This window comes from Siniperca chuatsi, linkage group LG12, assembly GCF_020085105.1.
Source record: "Siniperca chuatsi isolate FFG_IHB_CAS linkage group LG12, ASM2008510v1, whole genome shotgun sequence".
NCBI lineage: Eukaryota > Metazoa > Chordata > Actinopteri > Centrarchiformes > Sinipercidae > Siniperca > Siniperca chuatsi.
In genome coordinates, this window is record NC_058053.1 from 3,995,885 (window position 1) to 4,015,478 (window position 19,594).

Below are 19,594 nucleotides of genomic sequence, written 5' to 3' on the forward strand. Positions count from 1 at the left end.
GTGTGCCACAAGCCGGGACAAAAGGATGAGTACGGGTTCAGTATCCAGCAATCATTCGGCACCCATTGAGCAGACAGACCTGGGATGGAAGGAAGGCCACATTCTGAAAGGCCTGAAGCGTCTCCAAATGTGCAGCTCCAAAGAGGCATCCTCACTTGCATCTGTACCACACTGCAAAGATTGTATGACCTCCAATGAGGGCATTTACTCACTTGGTGTCAAGTGTGGCCTACAAGGGAGTACAGCCAAGCAAGTAGCCCCTACAAGTAAACCTTTCCAGGCCGAAGCAAGGATTGCTGCCCTAGACTCTGATGATGCAAATGATGATTCACCTAAATTACAAAGTAGGGAATCCAGTGGCCAACCAACACAAGAGATTCTTTGCTTAGAGAAACTGGATGTCACAAGGGATGATGACAACAATTTTCAAGAAGACCCTGTAAAACTTGTCGGGAATTCTGGTCTTTTTCCCTCACCTGTCACAGACAACTTCTTATTTTTGGAGGGCCCCATAGTAAAACCTGGTGTAAGCCCAACAGATAGCCTTACGCATCTGGAAGAAAAAAACAAAGACTCACTAGAAAAACACAAGCCTTCAGTCATGACGTTAAGTGACAGAAACAATAACCAGGAAAGGTCTACTGACCGTAAATCCAGACTTGATCATGTCAAAAGACAACAGGGCAGACTTCTAGTCAAGCAAGTTGAAGCAGGGGCAAGTGATGTGAGCTCTTTTATTCAGCAGTCTGCAACAAGAGCTCTGAGCTGTGTGAATGTAGCCAGACAGCGCAGCTCCTCAGTGGAGGTTCCTCACTGCAGAGACCAGGCGAGTCAAGTTGGCAGTGAAAGCCAGGACTACACCATTTCAGAATCTCCACAGAGGAAACCGAAACCTCAGCCTTGTGACTCAGCAAGAAAGGCTTTCATTCTGCGGAGCAAGAGTGCGGATGGAGGACAAGAACAACCTAAGCATACACATTCTCCTCTCCACCAAAAGCTTATTAAGGGTCACAGGTCCAAAGGACAGTCAACCCCTCCTGGGCACAGTGTTCCCAGCAAAAGGACAAATTTCAGTAAAACACATGGTTCAAGCAAGGGAGTATTATCTAAAGTTGAAAAAGATGATGACATTGCAGTATCAACAAGTTCCAAGTCTCTCAAGAGTGTGCAACAGCGCTCTCCCCTTGCTTCCCCTATGAAACATTCAAAGACATTTAAGCCTCCAGGGATCAATGAATCCTCAAAGAGCCCAACAAAATCACCTTTGCAAATCACTAGACTTCAATCAAGCAATGACTCTGTGGAAGAAAGCATCTATGACAACTTACCCTGCTCTCCGCGAAAACAGCGACGCCAAGACCAGCACTGTGATGTTTCCCGTTCAGAACTTAGGTCCCCATCCCCACCACCACCCCCAGGTCGAACGACATCTCTTCTCCTTAGATCCGGATGTGACAGCTTACCCAGAGCACATAAATCTGCAGGTCAGGCTCAAAGCTCTACTACTGGGAAGACAATATCAAGCACCACCAAGCCACAATCAAATCAGCTTTCCAACACAGCAAAAGACAATCAACATACAGCCTCACAAATGGGTGCTGAAGGTAAGCCACTGAAAGATATCCCTGCCAAGGTCTACCACACCCACTCATCCAAGATACCACCTGTCCCAGTTCAAGAGTCACAAGTTTCAGAGTCAGTCCAGTTACCTATGAACAGAACTGCCACATGCCATGATGAAAATGGTGCTCCCTCTATATTTACAAGTCAGAGCATCTTACAAAGATCCCAACAGAGCATTAGTGAGCCAAAACTTTCAGAAGTCTTGCCTCAGGCATATTCTAATGTTTACTACCATGGGATTGTCAATAATCTTCAGAGTTCCACCTCAAGAGCTGTAAAAATGGCTCTTCCTGTAAATGCAAAATCTCATGAGGCAATCTCTGGACAGGAAACCAGTACCATCCTAGTTTTTGGAAGACAGAACAAAGATGATACAAACTTTACTACAAAAAGTATCCAGACCTTTCAGAATTGTACGTGTGACCCCCAGATGATACATGAATGTGGTGGTCATGACAAAGCCCGCAGAAAGATTGAGACCCGCTGTAACTCGCTAGATTCGGAGCCGTCAGTTCAGCCTGTTGCATCAGACAGCGGTGTGATGTTAGATTGGGGATTTGATGAGGAAGGTTGGCTGTTTAAAAGGTCTGTGTCTGTGTCAACCAGACCTCCCCTTAAGCCAGTAATGGGTATGAATGGGGCCAAGGCTCGTAGCCAGAGCTTTGGTGCACGCTACATGGACAGACCAAACTTCAACAGATCTGGAAAGATCCGTAGCCAGATCAAAACGCACTCAGGGAGCTCCTTGAACTCTCTTAGTGATGTCCTTCCAGGAAGTATGAGTTGCTCCAGTAGCTACCATTGCCCAATGAATCGATCCCTTTTGAACAACTTCTTGATTGAAGAGGGCCTGACAGTTCCCTCACATTTAGGGTCCTCCAGTGAAAGACTTCAAAGTCTTAAACACCAACGAGAGCAGGCTAGGCGCCTTCAGATTGAGCAACAGTTTTCAAGCGCCTTTGGTGAGCCAGTTTCTGAAGAACCAGAGAGACAAAGTACTATAACCACAATCGAAGAGAAAGTGATGCTCGGCATAGAGGAGAACTTGCACAAGTCTCAGGAACAGGAGAGAAGCAATGAAGTGAAGCAAAAATCTGGCTCAACCTTGGCAAATTGGTTTGGTTTTCGTAAGAGTAAGCTTCCTGCTCCAAGCAGCAAAAAGACTGATCCACCGAAAGTAAAAGAGGACAAGAGGGAGCAAAAGATTACATCACTTCTGGGAGGAAAGCAGACAAAGTTGGACAAAAAAAGAGATAGAAGAAAAAGCGATGGAAAAGAATGGTAAGAAATCTTTTGACTCTGGTGCACATTAAACCTTCAGTGCTTGTTCTAGCAGATTTCCGAATAGCTTATTGCCAATGAAGTAATTTACTGCCTCAGATGACTTTGGTCATTTTTAGTAAGTGGTCTGAGACACATCTGTCAGTGTCCTTAGCCCTAAGACCAGTTGTGACACATTTCATACAGAGGAGCGCAGCCAGGTTTCAAGAGCTATAGGGTAATTTATCAGCCGAATCACCCTGGGCATGTTGAGTCAATATCAGACAATCTCAGTATGCTGTGGTTTGTTGACAAACTGTTTTCTTCCAGCTCTGTGGGGAGAAGAGAGTCTCATGATGCAGTGCGGGCATGCATCTCAATGCCCTGCCCAGGAATGTCCCTGAATGAAATACAAGGACATACTGACATCATCGGAGACCCAAAGGTAAATTAAATCATTACCTAATACAAAACAGTATTTTATTGGTATGCAGCCAGTTTTAGTTCTAATCACAAAAATGTCCTCATACAAAAATGTGTACTCCAACCCTGTTTTTATGTACAGTAGGCTATGTTTGTTACAGTAATATGACATTATTGTAAGTGCACCAGAAGGGCAAAAGACCAAATTAAAAACAAAAACAACAAAAATTAGAGGTGTACTGTAAATGATTATAAAAAACTAAGTACAGTGGGATCAAATAAAAACAGAAAAACGCAGACTTGTATGATGTCTTAACAAGTGAGATGCACTTCAGGCTAATTCCACCAACTGTCCCTCAAACCCTCTTACCCACAGTTTCATCATTTCTGCCTTTATTACCAAACCTTATTTTAAGACCTTTAACCTCTTAAATTTATCACTGTGTCCATAGTTTTACCATTGGCGCCCATTAATTCGTCTAAAGAATGTATCAATAATTTAACAAGTGATCACGTCATGTATAGTTCAGATGCACTATGTTGTAGTTTGAATATTTGATTATTTTTTAAAGTTCAAAAACTGTGAAACTGTGTACATAAACGTCTCCATGGAGGACTGCTTGTAGAAAACCTGACATCCCTCCTCCTACCTCCCAAATTCTCAAGAGCAAGTCGAGCATATACAGTGTCATGCATCAGTCAAAAGAAGAATGTTGGTAGTATGATGTCAATGGAGAGACCATGAGACTAAAATGAGTGTAGAGACAAAGGCACACAAGCAGAATATGGAGCAGATTCATTAATTAGTCACATTGTGACTCCAACAATGTCAAGGTTAGGTGTTCATTATCAGCTAGAGCCGCACAGGGATTACTACCAACAGTATAATAAGACACTATAGATAAAAGCAAGAACCAAACAATGACACTGTACATGTATAAGTATGAAAGAATATGTAGCTAACTTCTTTTTTATCCTTCTATGAAAACACAATGATTCAGATGATGAACCTGAGAGCCGATGGTGAAAACGGATCCACAGTGAAGACCCCCAATCAGGATGCTGTAATAGGTCAGATTTTTTCTATTCTCTGTTGTATAGGACTGTCCAGTGTTGTGCAAGTTCACACTTCACAAGAGCTAGCTCAAAGTTCAGTTTACACAGATTAAAATGAACTAGTTCACATTAATTTCTTCCGTTTTTTTCCTTTACAAAATGCTGTGAGTTTGACTTGGGAGGATGAACTTTGCGGCTGTTGGCTCGTGGTCTTACCCTTTAATGATTTCTTGTGATCATCATTCACTCGCACATATTTCCCAAGACTGGTCGGATGCTTCAGCTCGATGTGTCATATAAAAAATCTGTGACCCATCAGATGCTGTGACCCCAAAACACCGGCATGCTGGGTGCCGTAAAACACAGTGTGTGAGCGTTGTTAACTAAAGGATACGTTCAATGAACGGCGCTCTTTGAACGCGTTCATGCACAACACTGGGACTGGCCATAATTCCTTACAGTCACTGCAAAGAATAATGGATCCCCCTTGAACATCTTGGCACCTGAAAAACAAAACTTAGCAATGTTAGCTGTGTCAATTTAAACATGCTAGCCTTAAGGTTTTATCTGTGCTTACCATTTTACAGTTTGCAGACAGAAGTGAAGACCAAATATGATGTGTAAGTCATAAACATGATGAATATGCTATAAGCAGTCAAACAAACATGCAAAATGCTGAATTTTGTCAGTGTGTGTTTTTTCCTCCATATTTATGTTAATTTTATTTGTTCTTCCTCTGCATTTATTTATTGTTTTTGGTGGCAATTTGAATCAGGGCAAATAGAAACCATTTCACCACGGTTGTATTTCACGCAGTTTGTCCTTTAATGGGGATTTTTGTTTATATATCCGTGACCGCTCATCTTCACAGATCCATGCACTGAAAATTTGCATGCACAGGCTCATCCAATAAAGATGAACCTATTCATCCATATGGGGTCCAAGCTCCCTCCTGGCCAGGCGTACACCCACACAATTTGTTTCAATTGTTTTAGTGTGGACCACACTGCTGCGGGAAGATCGACTGGATTGTGAACACCCTTGTGTTGTCTTACAGTGCTGCACTTGCCTTAAATTTCAGTCTGGGTTTCCAAATTTTAGATTAGATTTAGAAGTTACAGTGCTGCTGTTACCGATTTTGGAGTAGAGCACTTTGACAAGGTTAAGTATCAGCCATGAGACTGACGCTTCTTGTTAACTACACAAATTTTTCTGAACAGTATTTTTTATATAGTGCAAAATTACAACAGGTAAACACCCTCCACAGGCAATCAAATCACAGCCAACCTGTATAGAAAGCTTACTTGTAGCACGCATAATAGGTTGTTTAGCTCATGGGGTCTGGCTTTCCTCAGCTTTTTCAGCTTTTTGGTTTCAACAGATACAGAGGAAACAGCTTGAATACTTTTTAGGTCTTTCACTACACCCAAAAGAGTGCACAAGGCTGATGAAATTCAGAAACAGCAATGTGTAAATACTCAGAGATTCACTTAACAATGTTTGGAAGGGGCCGTCATTATTGTGTAACAACCAAACAGGTACTTGCGGCTGTACATAATACGAATTAAAACTGAGACTGAAAGTTGTTAAATTACTGAAACTCTGTGCTAGAGGTCTACTTGGTTTCTAGTACCCGAGACCCAACCTGGTACCCGAGTCACTCTAATTGGGTCAGGTAGGGTCCGATTGTATGAATTGTGCCAATATCTCTAATTTCCAAATGGTTGAATGACCCAACCCATAATAGTGCGCCATAATCATCACCAGTTTTGGTGTTTTCTCCCTGTTTGGGGCTGTTTGTTTGGTTCCATCACATATTTGATCTAATTATCAGGTCTATTCAGATCCAGATCCACCTTGGGTCCCTTTTGAATCAGTTCTAATTAACCTTGGGTATATTTTAAAGGTGTCTCTTTTTTTGAAAATGTATTTATGGGTAGGGTTACTTTCCACCTGTCCGTTTTGGATTGGATCCAAAATATCCCGAATATGTCAAAACACCCAAGCTCTCCTTGGCTTGGGTTGCCACTCATTGACAATCTAGTCAAAAAAGAGCAAGAGAAAGAGAGAGACAGAGAGTGGGCAAGTAAAAGGGTGAAACTAGACTGGAAGTAAAACTTTATTCTGTCCTGATTTCATTGCAGTCACTTATAAATTAGCAGCAGATAAAACTCTCCACATTGCTCAGGTAGAGGACTGGTGACAGACCCACCTGAAATTTCATTGGCCAGAGTGACACCACCATCGGCAAGGCGCTGCAAATATCAAGCATGTTTGATACGGACGGATGCCTGCCCTCAGGGGTTAATCACCTCATTAAAATTTCAGCACTGCACCAGCTAAGCACGCTCATCCAAGCCACAACTGAGTCAATTAACTTTGCCTTCAGCTGTGAGCTGAATTATACCACCCAGACTTGGCATAAACTTGTTGGGCCCCATGTAGAGTTGAGAGTTGACAGAGCAGTTTTCAACTTGATGCTTTAAAATAAGGTGAGACAAACAAAAGTAAGTACTGTTCAACCAACATTAAAATAATGTCTGTAGTTTTGCACTACACTGACAAACTACATTTGTACATCTTTTTGAGATATTTTCAGATCTCCTGTGTAAATGACATGTCCTGTACACTCCTTTGAGAAAAATGTCCATTCCCAAAAGGGAGAAATTTATATTTTTTGGTTCCATGATGGCACACTCTGTCTGTGCATCGGAACGCCATTGGTTCACTGTCTATATTGACAGAGAATTTTTGTATATATATTTATAGTACAAGAACAACATCAACATAGTCCCAACAAGTACAACACTTTTTTTATTATTACTACATTATACACATAATATCCTGTGTTTTAAAATATTAAAATCGGAGCAGTGTTGTCATGTGACATCGAGCAGTTATTCATTGAGCTTGGTACAATAGAGAGGAGGAGGACAAAAACCTCACCATCCATGTTAAAGGCTTGTTGAAACCAATCAATTCTCAGCTGCTGTGATTCTGCCTTTCCAAAGAAGACTGTGTCACAGTGGTTCTTGTTAACTTTCAACTAAAGACCAAACTAATCAATAATGTCTCTGTTCTATGTCTTCTCATTTCAATTATTTGTTCTTGTTTACAGCAGGTCCTTCACTAACAAACATAGATACTTAAAACTCATTTTTAATACATGGACACTGCAATAGTCATATAACTGTAATGGATGTTAGTGAATTTGCCAGGATGTGTCCATAACTCATGCTCTAAATAAAGCTATTCTGAGCTTATGAGATGTTTTCAATGCTGGGTACACAGACATTTGCAACTAACTTGTAATGTGATGTGAGTAGTCGTATCTTGTTTATAAGTGAGTAGTTCTATACAAAATATAGTATAATACTGCATTTGCATTGCGTTTGTGCTTTCATAGCCTAAGACTGCATTTCCATGTCAATAAATAACTTTAGCCTAAACACATTTTCGTGTTTTAGCATGACTTGTAAAATTTGAAAAACTCAATTAATTTGAGCACTCTAGTTAAAAAATGAAATAAGAAAAAAGTGAAGAAAAATGAGCTTGTAGAAACCCAAAAGAGGGGTGTAAAGTCTCATATGTGCATGCCTTAATTAATAAAGGGGGAGCAGCTGTTGCGTTTGCTCTAGCGTGTGATTGCCTACAGGTTTCTGCTACAGGGTACTTATTAAAACATGAGCCTGCATGAGGATATTTTTTCTTATTTTGAGTTTATGCGCACTGGACGGAAGACTGCTGTGATAATTCTTGGTCTTTTTAGATTTCTAGCGCACTGAAAGATTTGTTCTCTGATCCAAATGTAGCAAGGTAAATTTTACAAACTCTACATATTTGAAATGCACAAAGCTTCAACATAGGTTTATTAGTGTAACAACTGTGATTTAATGCTATAATTGTAAATGGTATTCATTTTAAAGTTGAGAAACAACACATACAACTTAATTGTGTGTATTGACAGTTATGTGTGATATATTGCCAATAAAATACACACATTTGGAGTGTATTTAAATTTCATTTCATATGCCATTCTGTGCATTTCATATTTCACAGTGTGATCGATGCATGCTAGCTGTCACACACCCATTAAACAACATCTGTAATACAAAGCAGTGGTTCAAGTGGGCTTGATTTGCATTGGCCGAGTCGTTCTCTGTGGCAGGGCTACATGTATGATGTTATTAGAAAAAAAAATCATTACCCTGTCTCACACTTATGTGTAATTAGATTGACTGAACCAACAATTTTCAACTTGGCTTTAAAGAGGAAACCATGGCCAAGTTAAAGAGTGAGTGCTAAAAATAACAGACTAACCATCTGTTGCATGTCTGCTTTGAAATGACCAAAACACAACACTAGGATCAGCTGCTTGGAGCTCAAACAAACACAAAGGGCAATGTGACAGGAATAACAAGGAGGAGTGAGGGAAACAATCATATGATGACTGCAGAGAAGCCATTATTATTGATTGGTAAAGCTACCTTCATTTAGTAGTGAAAGCTTTTTCGCTGATTCACATCTTCAGTTATCATTTCTAGCACTTTATCCATTAGAATGAAAAACAGTTTATTCTTCAAGTGGAACAGCTTTACTCAGACTTTCCTTAGAGACACTGGTGCAGAGTTACAGTGCAGGACATTTGATGAGCAATAGACTAGGCAGTCAGTTATTATATTAGTGTATATATATTATTTTAGTGTATGTATATTATAAAGGATTATTTAGCACCACTTCAACCATGGTTACCCTGTTGTTTCATTCCTGTTGTGCTCGCTCTCTTTCCCACTATCCTGAGCCACTTCAACTGTTCTCCTTGTGCCGCAGGCTCCGGCTGCAAGATGCGAACATTGGACAGTGGAATTGGGACCATTCCCCTTCCTGAATCCTGTTCCTTCTTCTCCTCCATCCTGCACCTCCTCCCCAAATCCTCATCAACCCCAGAACAGTCCCTCAGTCCTCCCAGTGTCCCCGGTTCCTCCAGCGAGGACATGTCTCCTTCCCCATTACCCCGATGGAGAATACCCTCCAGCTTTAAGGACAGCAGCCATGCAGGGGTGCCAAACTCTCTGTCCGACACCTCCATGACCCATATCCAGTCAGTGCCTTTCCCCACTGTGGCCTTCCTCCAGCCCATCCAACCCCAGTCTGAATCCTTTGTGACCTCTGCGAATGTGTGTGATACCCAGAGCAGACTACCCAGACCACCACAAGGTACAGTAAAGCCACAGTAGTTCCAGCAAGAAGCACGACGTGTGGACTGCAGAAGTAAAGATGATGCTCGTAGGGTTTTCTCCTTTTAGTGCTGTGGACTCATCTGGCCTCATGCAAGAACATTTTTGGATTTTATTCTCTCTCTCTCTCTCTCTCTCTCTTACTTTTTACTGTTAGCTCTGTTTGTTCACGAGTAGATGTAATCCACGACCCTAAAATGGTCATATAAGGCTACCTGTTCCGTTCCATTTGTAAGCAAGCTACATTCACAAAAATGCCTCCCAAGAGTAAAAAGAAAAATTTCACACTGGAGCTTCAAGTTCTGATGTTGGAAATCATTACAAAGCATGTAACAATTTAGCAGTGGCAGTAGTATTTAGGGGACCCGAAAAAATGACAAAATATTACTATGGTTGTCAATGGTTTGCATAGGTGACCGAATCACAATTTAGCGTAGGGAGTGCGTCACAAATGGGACTAACCATGACACGCGTTGGATTGGGAGAACATTCCCACTTCAACAACTGAATTGTAAAAGCTGTCATGCCAAAATACTTCAGTTTACATTGAGATTTTTTTGTTGATTTCTGTAACATATTTAAACTCCAAATTCATTTAGATTCATGCATTATAATTCTAAAATCAAACTGTGAAGAAAGCAGACTGTCTGTACACGACCTGTACGACTGGTCTGGACCACTCGTGAATTTTGTTGGTTACCCAAGAGAAAATTCTAAGAATGTGACAAGTACTCTTAAATCACTCGTGCCACTTAAAAACAAATCTTTTTATATGAGTGGTTCTTGCATGAGGCCCATTGTGTTGAGACACTATTAAATGTTACTTTAGGGTTTGTCAAATATGGTATTTTGTAGTGCGATGCGGATACATAGTATACACAAGATACATTTGGACTGATATTTTTTATATCTACAAAGTTGGAACAATTTATTTTTGCTGCTTTAAAACCACTCTGGAGGTAGAGTTTACCAACCAAATGAATGGAAAGCTCTATCAATAAAGTCCTGCACTCATAGATCAAAATGAAAAGATAGGATAAAAAATGTAATCTTTACATATGAATTGACTTTGATATAACAAATTGTGCTGTATACGCTATAGAACAGGCTGTAAATGTTTCTGCCATCCGTCACTCTCCCGATTCCTTTAAAAAAGGACATCCAATGAAAGTTCTGCTTGGGTAATTCATTATTCATTTATCCATTCTAAGGAGCACTTCGAGGAGATGTTGAAGCTACATTCTCACATGAGGAAATGCATTTCATGAAGATCCACTCAAGTCACGCTCTCTGCTTTAGTGTCACAAGTGTGGCAGTGAAACTGAAGGAACAAATGTCAATCTATAACTACATATCGTAGACTACTGAGAGCAGCAGGGATCATGGTGTGTCATCACAACAGGAGCCTTTATCACTACACTGACAGAATCCATGCAGGAGAACACACTGTAGACTGCTCAGTATGCTAATCACACAGCATGTGCCAAAGAAAAACACTAATTGTCACTGTCAAGAGGAAAGATGTTTTTTATGAGTTGGTGGCTTTTAATGAGTCATGCTTTTCAGAGAGAAGCCCCAAGGGTTCTCCATCAGACACATAGTATGTGTATTTTCACCTGCACAGTTTCAGAAGGACTGATGGTGATGAATGTACCTAGTTAGCTAATGAAATGCTCCTTGGCTTTGTAAGTAGCGCACGATTACTACTGCAGAGCTAGTTAGCCAGACATGCCAACATTTGCAACTTACGTTAGAGCAGGTAAACACACCATCCAATCCATGAATCCATTTCTCACACTTTTTCTTTAGGAAAGGCTAAATAAAAAGACACGACCCTCCAAACTCTTTAGATGTCGAGTATCACTCTTACTACAGCCACATGCGCACCGCTTCAGTATGTGGAGAAACCCAAGCTGGACCGGCCTGCCGTGCCTTGTTACGGTTGCTAAATCACTGTTTTAGCAAAACGTCAATTCTACATGTTTTGCCAAGTTGTAGTTCGTTTGGAAAAGGATATCTGAAACTGAAGCCCTTCTGGGCCCAGAGACAGTGCAGATTGCTAACATTGCATCAGACTGAATGTTTTTTTTTTTTGTGAAATGCATATTTAAATGTTTGTCTCCTGAGAGACATTTCTTCTGTTTGTTTTAAGCAACCTAAACTTTGACTCCATATCTGGCAAACTAAATTCTAGCTTAATTTTCACAGTGTTTCAGTTTCGGTGAGGTGGTTGTCACTTTAAAGTTAGAATTATACATTTGTCATCTTTCAAGATGTCAGCTGCTACTCCTTTAGTGTCACTCAGCTCTCCTGCCACTCTGAGTTCAGAATGATAATCTTGCTCTCTTTGAAGATGTCAGATGTCAGTCTGTCAGTGTCACTCTGTTCTCCTAACTCCACGCTCAGAATTAAGTCTGACTGCTGAGAAACTCATTCTGTGCTTTTTCCAGGTGGAATGGAACCAAAGAAGTTGACCTATATCAAATCAAAAACACGAGCCACTACGAGCCAACAGAAAGAACAGACAAGACTTCAGCTTGCCAACTGTAAGGCACGATGGAACAGGTTTATATAAGTGACACAACTTCAGGCCAAAAACCATGTTATGTTCTGTGCCCACTTATTATCAACCAGTGTGTTTTTCCAGTGTTCACATTTTCATTCTCTAGCTTAATTAGCCAGTGTTACACGGAGAAGTTCCTTCTTGCTAGGATACTAAAAAAACGACAGAAATCATTTTCTAGTCATCACCTCTGAAGGTCAAAGTGACCCAACTCACCTACAGGCTGGAATTTCCTGATTCCAGACAAAATTAATTCACAAAAGTGTTATTGTACCATTAAATGTTATGTGTAATGAACTTGGAGAATACTGTATTCAAATGCACACTAAAACTCTCCAAATGAGCTCAAAAGACCTGGGAACTAAAAAAAACAGGGTCACAGTTTGTTCCATGTGTTAGAAACTAGTGATTCTTTTGCACACTGAAGAGTGTTGAAAGCTGAAAGGTTTTTCAGCACTTAAACTTTATATTCACTGAATATAAAGATAAATGTAGAAAATGCTTCCAGCAGCCTTGTCAAGACATATTCAAGGTTTGCCTTTCAAAACTGTCACTGTAGCTGGTTGCTATAAAGATAGTGCAACAATTTCACTTTTTCACAATGTAAAAACTGTTTACTCTTCCTCAAAACTACACTTTAAAAGCTGTACTTTCCTGTAAAACTCATTTCCATCCCCTCTGAGCAGAAAGTTAGCTTAATGGTGGCAACTACACACATGAGTAACACAAGTTTCTCAAACATCATTTGCATCTTACTACAGTACATTAACGCTGGCATTTACAACGTGTGTGTGTGTGTGTGTGTGTGTGTGTGGCAGACTGTAAGATATGCCTGTGGGTTTGAGGCTGCACATGATCCATCACACACACACACACACACACACACACAAATACACACAAAATGCACATACAAATTCAGTGTTGCCTTTGGGTCTAGTGATCTTATTAATACCTTTTATTCACAGACATACACGGATACAATGCTTAATGCTCATTAAATGTAATACAACATTACATTTACAGTATTCACACAGTTACAGTCTATATACTATGAATCAGACCTGGTGTCCGTTTAACAGCTGACTTATGTGGGAAAGTGATGCAACTTCACATCTACATGCAGGGCAGCAGGTTTCTTCAAATATCATCTCTGCCCTTTGCAGTCAAATCATAAGTTGTCTATTTTGATTTGCATTTAAACCACAGTTGCTCATGCGGTACGACTGAAACTGATACATGTTAAATTAACTTTCAACAACACCTTAATACTATTGAAATCACCATAAACTGCAATTTAAGGTGCTCTGCAGTCAGCAGAAAGAGTTGCTGACTTTTCTTTGAATAAAATTGGTTGTGTATGTGCTGGTTCTTGGCACACATATCGAGGAAATGTATTGCAATATGTGATTTAACCATTTCTGTGGAAATAAACACACACAATCATACTGAAATTCACTACTGAGCATCTTTTAACCAGAGAAACCCCAGTCTGTGGAATTATTAATTACCTTCAACGCCACTTTCTAAATTGTGTATTATATAAACCAGTTTATAACAGTATGTGTTACTTTTCTTTTGTGTTTATTTTATTTTGGACATTGTTTGCACTGTGCTGCAGGATCTCACTCTGCTTTGCATCTTCCATTTCAGAGTTTATGAAGCTGACTGTGCCAACCTGAAGCAAGGAATCAGGCAATCATTTAGATTTATCACTCAAACACACATGGAGGATCCCTAAATCCCACAGTTTGGGCACTGTGTCTGTGTATCAAGTTGCAACGCTCAGAACTGGACAACAAGTCAGCTTGGCATTGTAGGCTTCCACCTGTGTTCAGTGTAGTGTTGAGATACTGAGCAGCCTTTTGGGTGTTGTAATGAAGCTTTTGGCAGCCATTTTGGAGGTCTGCAGCTCACTGGCATCAGCTGTGAGCAGCTGATTGAATTTCTAAATGTACAGCTCTGCTGTCTCACAGGACTGGACTTAAACACACAAGCCATCCATTTTTTGTTTTTTCCCCCCGGAGAAGTCACAATTTAACAAAAACATAAAAGGTTAGCTACTCTAGCACTTTTATGGCTACCTGTAATCATCACCATCTTCTGAGTTGCACACAACCCAATGCATGTAGGCCCGGTTTAAGCTAATGTTAGTGGCCAGCAGCTGCATTTTTACATAGCTATGACACAACCATACTCGTTAGCTCGCTTAGCTAACTGCTCTCATGCTACTGTGCAACTAGTAATATATGTGGAGCACAGACAGTTTGCAGTGTTGCAGTGACCTGAACGCAAAAAAAACCCTGAGAATTAATCATACATAAATGTAACTTACTAAATGGATCTGCTGTTGCAGCACACTTCTGCTAACATCAAAAAGATATTTCTCACATTAAAACTCAAACAGTATATAACTAGTACAGCAATGGTGCAACCCTGTCACCTACAAGTTACGTTCACATACAGCTAATTTACCCTGGCTAATACATTTTGGAGGAGACATACTGTCACCCGAATCACTGATAGCCTATATATTAAACAAATCTGCCAACTGCAAATTTTACATTTGTTTTTCATTGTTGGCAACTAAAGCATGATTAATGTTTTTTTGTTTATGTGTAGGCAACTTAAAACAAAGCATAGGGAAACATCACAGCCTTGGTAAAATATTGAAAAAAGGTTACAGTAGGTCAAGGTTAGGCAAGTAAAATAGTTAGTTAACATTCCTGAAACATAATGTTTAGATATTGAATAAAAGTCTAACAACAACTTTTGTTGCGGTATAACAATAAAACACTACTTCCTGCATTGAAAAAAAGGTTGTCAGTGAATGTAATCAGAAACATATTACGTGAAGCCAACACGGCAACGTGGCTATGTGTAAGAAACAAAGTGGCTAGCTGGGACAGGAAACTTTTTATAATATTATGCCACTATACTGCAGCAATGGATGAGCGTAATCACTTGAATAAACTTATCAAGTTACAGCCAATGCATATTGAAAGTTTGCTCTTACAAAGCATGGAGACGTCCAAGGATTTTGTCTGCTCTATAATCTACACATAGAAACACATTACAGCAAAATATTTGATACATTCTGCTTTTGTAACCTGGTGGTTAAAACTGCATTTGTTAAGTTTAGCCACTAGGGGACAGAACAACTACAAAATTCAATGACACATAGCCCCAACATACTATCATCTTAGAAATCTGTTCTAGCTAACATGTTAGCAAACAATGAACTATTCTTGCATTCAACAGACACAGGGCAACATCAGCATCACATTTGATTGTTTCTGGCCACTTTATAAATCCAATATTCAAAGTACAATACTCTCTCTCTCTCTTGGTCTCCACCAACTCTTCAGAAAAGGTTTTGGGTCTTTAGGTTGCTAGCTGTATGACTACATGAACCAGCCACTCAGTAGCTTTGTCATTTGGTACGGACAGTTATCGTACAGTGGGTTAATCTTACTGTGCGGCTGTGCAACCAAAACAATGAGACAAAGACAAAGTGTCATTTGATTCCGTTTTATTGTCAAAAATACATTGAAAACTTTGCACAAGCACAACCTGTTTCCCACCAGACCTGCATAATGGCACCAGCTGTGGTCACTTTTGGAGATTAATGATGCAAATGAAAGACCTTGACTAAAATCCTGCTCAACAAAGATTATGTAGCCACACTCATTTTAATTTTAATAAATGTTTATGTGAAGATCTAATCCTGCTTTCAGTCTAATAAATATCTAAACTACAATACACGTCAGTAATATATTTTTAAGCAAAACATCAGATGGAACCTTATAAACTCAAGATTACAAACTATGAAATCCATCCTGAAGACATTTTATGTACAGCACTAACTACTGATTGCCATTCATGAGCTCTATACCTGACTGAGTAATGTGACTCTTTAAAGTGTGCACTATCTTGTTGAAAACTTTTTTTACTGTCACAATGTTAATATCAACTTGCATGCAACCCCCCTCGGGCTTATTTTAACCACAGAAATGTGTCATGTGAATCTGATGTCTATCATATGAAGAGTTTCATCACAAGAGGTGAAACAAACTGATGTGTGAAACTTGATGTGCACTGCTCAGTATTTATGACATATTGCACATAATCTGTAATTACCTAAGCAAAGGTCTTAAAATATCCATCGTGAGTCTGACTTTCACGCCTGTCATCATTTTAAATTGGTGTCACATTTTAAAAACTGAGCACATCTCATCTTGTAATGAAACTCTTCACATGAGAACTGCATTCTGCATTTAATACGTTTCCACAGTTATGACATCAAGACAAAGCAGTGAGTTGTTGCATGTAACCTTAGTTATAAAGCACCTAGTAGGCACATTGTGGACATTGTTGTGCTAGCTCAGGGAAAATACCATTTATTGTCTCTGATAGATGCTGTGGATTTAATAAGCAAACCTCAACTTTAAAATGTACAACCATTTCATTTTAACCAGTGAACACACCAGATTTCACTGTAATGGTTTAAGAATATTATCTGAACTCAATATTTTCCTCGTCTGTTTTTGTCTGTACATTTAACTGTAAGATAGCTCTCCACGATTGCTCAGTTTCTCTCTCTATTATGTATGCTGTGCCCTTTATAGTAATGTTTTTGGTGTTTTGAATGCATCCCAACATATTTGACGGTTTTAGCTGCTTTGCGATGTTTCCCTCTCACACCTTCAGCTCCCTGCCTTTCATGTGTAGATATTTGTCAAAATGCATATTGCCAAACACTTCTCTGAGCTAATCACATATACAGAAAATGAATGCAACTAAATCTACATATCAGACTTGTCATGGTGATTATAGCCATATTCTTTTGAAACACTAGAGACAGTGATGTAGAACTACGGAGCACTGTAATGTTGCACAATATCATTAGTCATGTCATCTTACTGTATTTACCTCCTCTTTAAGTCTTTGCTCAATTGCTACATGTATATGTTGAAGATAATATTTGTAAAACTGCAGCGGCGTTTATGCCAATAACAACACACGTGTAATAAACAAATTATGTAGCGTACACAGGTGAGACGAGGTGTTAATGGATCAGGGAACAGATTGGCTGTACTGATACGGGTAGATGGAGCATGGTGTCTGTGTTTTTAAAATGGCTCACATAATGAAGAGTGTCACTCTCACAAGAGTATTGTATTTTTTTTAACATTTACTCTAATGCCCTGTATTTGTACTCAGCACTGATGAGTGTAATTTACCATTTATTGCACATATTGTTACTCACTATTACAGTAATTCTCCTTCTAAATGTTTTTTTTTTTCAGAACCCAATAATAACAGTGATGTTCTCGTGTGACAGTCACCTTAGCAGTATGAAGTGAGAATTGTATATTACTGATATTCTTTGTTTTATGTAAAAGAAGAAAGAAAGAAAAAATAAACTATTTCAATACTTACACAACATTAAGGATGTTTCCTTGTTATTTGTTGTATGTGACTGTATTAATGTGGCTACAAAAAGCTCCAGGTGTGATTTTATGCTAATAGTGGAGACAGTTTCCTCCCAGTTTAAATGTCCACTCCAGACTCAACCCAATCTCTGTGCTTGCCAGTATGAATGATGGATGCACTACAGAGCAGTGGTCCAATTTACTTTTTCACCTGTCTGACAACAACAAGTGTTGTTTTTTTCATTAAATTCAAAGTAAACAATTTGCAGAATACCAACCAACATGTCATGGCCACTGGGCCAGGGTTTCACAAACTGGAAGCAAACTCCTGCTGGGCTGCCAAACTGTTTGGTCAGGTAAAAACTAAAATGAAGACTCCTTATTCAAAAATTGACATCCATGTATTGCAGGAATTGATGTGAGGTTAATATAGTGAGGCAAAAAAGTAATGATGTAGAGTTGAAGCAGAGTGTGTGTATAAGAATTTCCCTTACACTGGCATCCTGGGGTCACTACTCCTATCTTCTTTTTAGTGTAGACATTTTTATCATCTGTCCTAGCATCAAAGGAATATTTCAACATTTTGGGAAATTCGCTTATTAAGTTTCTGCTGAAAGTTAGATGAGAAGATCGATACCACTCTCATATTTGTCCGTGAAATATGCTGGAGCCAGGAAATGCTTCGCTTAGCTTAGCAAAAAGACTGGAAGCATGGGGAAAAGCTGGCCTGGCTCTGTCTAAAGGTAAAAAAGAATCCGCCTGTGAGCACCTTTAAAGCTCACTAATTAACATGTTTGTCTTGAAAACCAAGGCGTTGCAGTTTTACGGGGGTTAGGTTATGTGATGGAGTATTTCTTGGCAGGGCACTGTGACTAAACCGGAACTTGTCATTTTTACACTTCGGTTTTTATACAGACGACAAACGAGATGTAACGTGTTAATTAGTGAACGCTAGATGTGCTGGAGCGGATTTTTTTTTAGCTTTAGACAGAGCCAGGATAGTTGTTTCCACCTGCTTCAAGTTTCTGTGCAAAACAAAGCTAACAGTCTTCTGGCTCAAGCGTCATATTTAACAGACAGAAATGAGAGCGGCATCAATCTTTTCATCTAATTCTCAGCAACAAGGCGAATAAGCAATTTTCCCAAAATGTCAAATTATTCCTTTAACTAGGCTAAGTGCTTTCGGTTCGTCTTTGGTTAGTCCTCTTAATTATACCAAAACCATAATTTGGTTGCCATGTGCAGATATTAAAGAAATACACAACTGAAAAACACACACAGTGGATAACTGGTCTGGATAACTTTATGTTTCCTCAAAAATGTGTTTTGCTAATGCAAAATAGATGCATATACACATAATTCATATGAGATTATGTTGGCAGAAAAAAAGGCAGAAAACAAGCTCAAATAAAACTCCACAACTGCAGCCAAAGGAGCATTTCTCCTGCTCTGGCTATGGGAAATGTTGAGCATTCGAGGGTTTGGGCCATCTGGTCCAGTCAAATCCCTGAACTCAAAACGCCCTTGAACTCTGCCTATGACTAACCCACCTACAGTTCAGGGTACCAGCTCAGTTCTGCAACATATTCGATTTGGACATGGGTGTCACACATGGGAGACCAGACAGTGTTGGCTGTCTTTTTACACTTTTAGCCAAATAAGAATTTTTTCCAACTGCAGGTTCTAGTTTAATGTTGACAATCATGAGTGTACACAACTTTCATTACACAGAGCGAAACAGTAAAAGTTTTTCTTTAACCATTTACAAACCTAAACCTTAACTTGGCTAAACTGTCTATTTCTAACCTAAGCCCTTAACTGAAGTTTAAGAACTTAAAGGTTATATTGATAAAATGTTTATGTAGAGAAATTTAAAAAAAGAAAAAAAAAACATCCACAGAGCTTTTAGAAAGGTGCGGAATAAAAGTGTCACTTTTCCAAAAAAAAAATTAGGATTATGAATTAATCATTTTAAAATTTTGACGGGTCCAAAATGAATG

General features: G+C 39.4%; 1 protein-coding gene across 3 annotated transcripts in view; it reads left to right on the plus strand.

Annotated features, from left to right (window-relative positions):
- LOC122885674 (nck-associated protein 5-like) overlaps window positions 1-17,607 on the plus strand; it is a 74,859-nt gene extending 57,252 nt beyond the window's left edge. The window contains exons 9-14 of one of the 3 annotated variants that reach the window (XM_044217108.1): window positions 2-2,904; window positions 3,214-3,328; window positions 4,308-4,377; window positions 9,193-9,579; window positions 12,050-12,145; window positions 13,813-17,607. In XM_044217108.1, coding sequence (XP_044073043.1) covers window positions 2-2,904; window positions 3,214-3,328; window positions 4,308-4,377; window positions 9,193-9,579; window positions 12,050-12,145; window positions 13,813-13,814 — 3,573 coding nt within the window. In that variant the 3' untranslated portion in view covers window positions 13,815-17,607. Of the gene's footprint in view, window position 1; window positions 2,905-3,213; window positions 3,329-4,307; window positions 4,378-4,949; window positions 4,983-9,192; window positions 9,580-12,049; window positions 12,146-13,812 lie in introns of those variants that run through there. The other 2 variants (XM_044217109.1, XM_044217110.1) reach the window with 2 other exon arrangements.
- Window positions 17,608-19,594: the final 1,987 nt, after the last annotated feature.